General features: G+C 58.5%; 1 protein-coding gene across 1 annotated transcript; it reads left to right on the plus strand.

Annotated features, from left to right (window-relative positions):
* The first annotated feature begins 208 nt into the window (after positions 1 to 208).
* LOC122459610 (sterile alpha motif domain-containing protein 12-like) lies at positions 209 to 3356 on the plus strand. Its single transcript, XM_043512220.1, has 3 exons — positions 209 to 293; positions 856 to 1156; positions 2894 to 3356. Exons 1-3 carry the CDS (start codon positions 231 to 233, stop codon positions 2917 to 2919), a joined length of 390 nt encoding a protein of 129 aa, XP_043368155.1. The 5' UTR covers positions 209 to 230; the 3' UTR covers positions 2920 to 3356.
* The last annotated feature ends 474 nt before the right edge of the window (positions 3357 to 3830 follow it).

Below are 3830 nucleotides of genomic sequence, written 5' to 3' on the forward strand. Positions count from 1 at the left end.
CGGTGCCTCTGATGGGGGGTTGCTGGCAGCTCCGAGGGAGGGACCTGCTGGCAGCTCTTGGCCAGGACTCCTGCTGAGGGAGTGGGGGGTGGGGTCCTGCCAGTGGCTCGGGGTGGGGGGTATGGCTGGCAGCTCTTGTGGGGGTCTGGCTGGCAACCCGGAGCCTCCCCAGTTAACTGGCTGGCACGTTTCAGGTCTGGCCAGAAGTGGCCCCGTCCCCGCTGCCCCACATGGAGAGCTGGGCCCACAATGGCACAGAGGCGCAGCCTGTGGGTTCCCCCTTCACTGAGACTGTGAGTCGGGGGGGGAGTTTAGAGGCCCTTGATGGGCTCCCCCCATGTGGAGGGCAGCAGGGCAGAGCCAGGGCTGGGCATGTTGACTTCTCCCAGGGCATCACGGGCAGAGGCCTGGTGAGCAGGGGTCCCTGGCCAGGGACCTATGGACAGGCTGGCACAAGGGAGCCCCCTCCAGCCCTTGGGGGAATGGGAACGGGGCCCAGCCGCTGGAGGGCCAGGGAGATTTTGGGCAGGAGGGGTTGGGAGATTCCAGAGGGGGCCAGCTGGGGGGTAGGATTGGGAGGCAGCGCACTGGGGCTGGGTCGGGTGGGTAGCCCGGGGACACTGGGGTTGGCTGTGGGGAAAGGAAGAGTCACAGGAGGGCCAGATCAGGGGTGGGGTGAGAGATCTGGGGCTGGCTCAGGCCTGACCCCGGGGCTGAAGGGACAGGGCTGGGGGGTGTCCTTGGGGAGCGGAGCCTGTGGGATGTGGTGCCCAATCCCCCTCCGGCACATGGAGGTCACAGCCCGCAGGCCCCTTCCCTGCCTATGGCACTAACCCTCTCCCTGGTGCTTTGCAGGACTCAGAGGGGGCCCGAGCGCCCCTGGGCCATGGGCTGGCCAGGGGCAGGAAGCCGGTGGCCCAGTGGACAGTGCCCGAGGTGTGCGCTTGGCTGAGCAGCAGGGCATTGGGGGCACAGGGCCCACTGGTGCAGGCGGCACGTAGCCACGCCATCTCGGGGAGGGCACTGCTGAGGCTGACGGAGGGGACGCTGCAGAGGATGGGAGTTGTGCCCGGGTGCCAGTGCCGGCAGGTCCTGCAGGAGGTGCTGCAGCTGCGCATACAGCAGGAGGTGCAGGAGCTCCTGGACTTCGCTGATGGTGAGGGGCTCCCCCTGTGGAGGGGTCCGCCCTGCAGGGAGTGGGGGTCTCGGCCCTAGCACTGACAGGAGAAGCTCTCCCTGCAGGAGATGGAGGTCTGAGCCCAGCACTGCTGGGAGGGGCTCCCCTGCGGGGGGGATTGAGCCCCAGCACTGCTGAGAGCGGCTCCTCTGGGGGGGGCTCTGAGCCCCAGCACCGATGGGAGGGGCTCCCCTGTGGGGGGGCTCTGAGCCCCAGCACTATGGAGAGGTCCGCCTGTGGACGGGGGGGGGGAGGGCTGAGCCCGGCCCTCGGGGGCAGTGGCTGTGGGTGAGGGGAAGCAGGCCCTCCAGAGCCTGGAAAGGCCCCAGCGAGATGAGACCTCTCGCACAGTCCCCATCCCTGCCCCCACCATGGAGGCCTAGCTCCGTAGCGGTGCGCGGGGGACGCTGGCAGAGCCGGCTGTGCCCAGCTCCCAACAGGCGCGTCTCAGGATAAACCCTGATAGCCCTGAGCTGGGGAGGTGCCAGGGCTGGCTGGCCTGTGCCTAGGGTGCCCTGCTCTCAGCCCCACTGCAGGTTCTCCCCGAGGCCCCTCCTCAGCCCCAGTGGTTACAGCCTGGGTGGCGTTGCAGCAGGATTTGTTCTCCCTAGAGTGACGAGCCGAGCCTGTAGCCCCATGGGCACAGGAGCCGGGCGCCGGTGGAGCAGGACAGGAGCAGGGCTTGGTGCATGGCCTGGCACTGGGGTGGTGGTGTCACATCTCTGGGATGGGGGGCTCGGCTGGGCTGTGGAAGGACCATGAGGCAGCTGGGATCAGAGCCCAGGCTGTTGCCCGTTAGCAATGGCAGGAGTGCTGGAGGGGACTCGGACACCGCCTGCATTAGGTGCCCTTTGCTCTCCGGCTGTACGTGCTCCAGGGCTGCAGAGGAAGACACAGCGTCAAGGCATGCAAGGAGCTGCAGCCTCTCCAGGGGCAAGTGGGATCCCACCGCTGGCAGCAACGCTGCTCGGGGCCCGCATGTTTGCCTCAGCGTGCTTGGGGGAGGAGACCCAGCTGGATGCTGGATAGCAGCTTCCCATGCTCGTTAAGTGCGGGGCGTGTCTGGCTGTGCCCAGGGCCCCAAGAGAAGTGGCCGCGGGCAGTGGGTGGGGTTCAGAGAGGCTATGTTCATGCAGGGCTCCCCCTCCACACCCTTCCATTAGAACTGGGCAGGCTCAAGGGGCTCATGCAACCTCACTTGATTTATTCCATTTGAAATCGCCTGGCAACCCCCTCCCTGAGATGTGAGTCCGAAGACCAGGCGTGCTTGCCGCACTGGCCAGCCCTCCTGGGTGACCCTACTGTGACGGTATGAGTGTAATATAATAGCTCATTGAAAGGTGACACAGGGCCAGAAAGAGTTAATGAACTCCCAGACTGACCTGACCCAGGGCCGGACAGTAAAGACTTGTCAGGAGGACCTGTCAATGAACAGAGCCGTGAAATGCAGCCGGCATTGGTAGAGAGAGAAGGGGAGCTGTTTGCTCAGGTCTTGTGATGTCAGCAAACAAGTCTTGTCTATTGCTATGGCTTTGATTCAAAGATAAAGAACAAGGAGTATTAATATTTAGGAAGACACTTGAGTGAAATAGTATTATTGTCTATATGGCTCTTTGAAGGTTATGGTAACTAGTGTCTGAACTGTTTAATGGATAAATTACCCTGTGCTAATTGCCATGTTTGGGAGACAGAAAGTTAAGCTTATTGTTTTCTCAGGTCAAAAGGCTGCTGGAAATGTATAAAAACCCAGGGACAGGATCCTTCTTCATCTCAGATTTGCTTTGGGTTTCAAGACGGGGAAACCCTAGGCCATAAAAATGGAGATTCCCCAGTCATTGACTGGAGTCACCCTGACTATGGACATTGGACAATAACCTATGGACTATTTCAAAAAGGACTTTTGGCAACTACAAACTCACCATCTCTGCTAGGTATTTGGACCTCAAGAAACTGAACTCGAGTCTGTATGTAAATTGATCTTTCAACCAACTCTCCCTCTTTTCTTTTTTAATAAATTTTAGTTAACAAGGATTGGCTATAAGCATGTATTTTGAGTAAGATCTAAGTTATAATTGTACCTGGGTGTGTGGCTGATCCTTTGGGGTTGGGAGAACCTTTTCTTTTATACAATGAGATAAGATTTTCAGTAACCATCATCATATCTGACGTGTGTCTGGAGGGAGGCCTGAGGCTTGGCCCTTTACGGGCACTGTGTTGTTTGGACTTCTGAGCAGTGCTTCTATATAAGCACTGCTGGGAATTTTTCACCAGATTTGGGAAATTTTTAGGTTGGGAAAAGTTGGCATCATGATATAGAAGTACTGCTTCTGAGTAACCAGGGAGGTACTATAGAAGCTGTTTTGGGCTGGCTGGGTAAATCTAAGTATTGGAATATCCACCAGCTTTTGGGGTTTGTCTGCCTTGTTTTGTTTGCAGTTCACCCTAATTGAGTGACCTCAACTGGCTCCCATGGGCAGCATTGTTACACCTAAAATAACAAACCACTGTGCGCTCTGCAGCCCTCCTGGGTGACTCTACAATAACAAGCTGGATATGAATCAACAGCGTGCCCTTGTTGCCAAAAAGGCTAACGGCATTTTGGGCTGTATAAGTAGGGGCATTGCCAGCAGATCGAGGGATGTGATCGTTCCCC

This window comes from Dermochelys coriacea, chromosome 3, assembly GCF_009764565.3.
Source record: "Dermochelys coriacea isolate rDerCor1 chromosome 3, rDerCor1.pri.v4, whole genome shotgun sequence".
Lineage (NCBI taxonomy): Eukaryota > Metazoa > Chordata > Testudines > Dermochelyidae > Dermochelys > Dermochelys coriacea.

Excerpts from the sequence above, each read along its gene's own strand:
- LOC122459610 (XM_043512220.1), top strand. The coding sequence starts at position 231 with ATGGAGAGCTGGGCCCACAATGGCACAGAGGCGCAGCCTGTGGGTTCC. Across the intron at positions 294-855 it reads GTTCCCCCTTCACTGAGACT|GACTCAGAGGGGGCCCGAGC; the intron begins GTGAGTCGGGGG and ends GGTGCTTTGCAG. Across the intron at positions 1,157-2,893 it reads GCTCCTGGACTTCGCTGATG|GTCAAAAGGCTGCTGGAAAT; the intron begins GTGAGGGGCTCC and ends TTGTTTTCTCAG.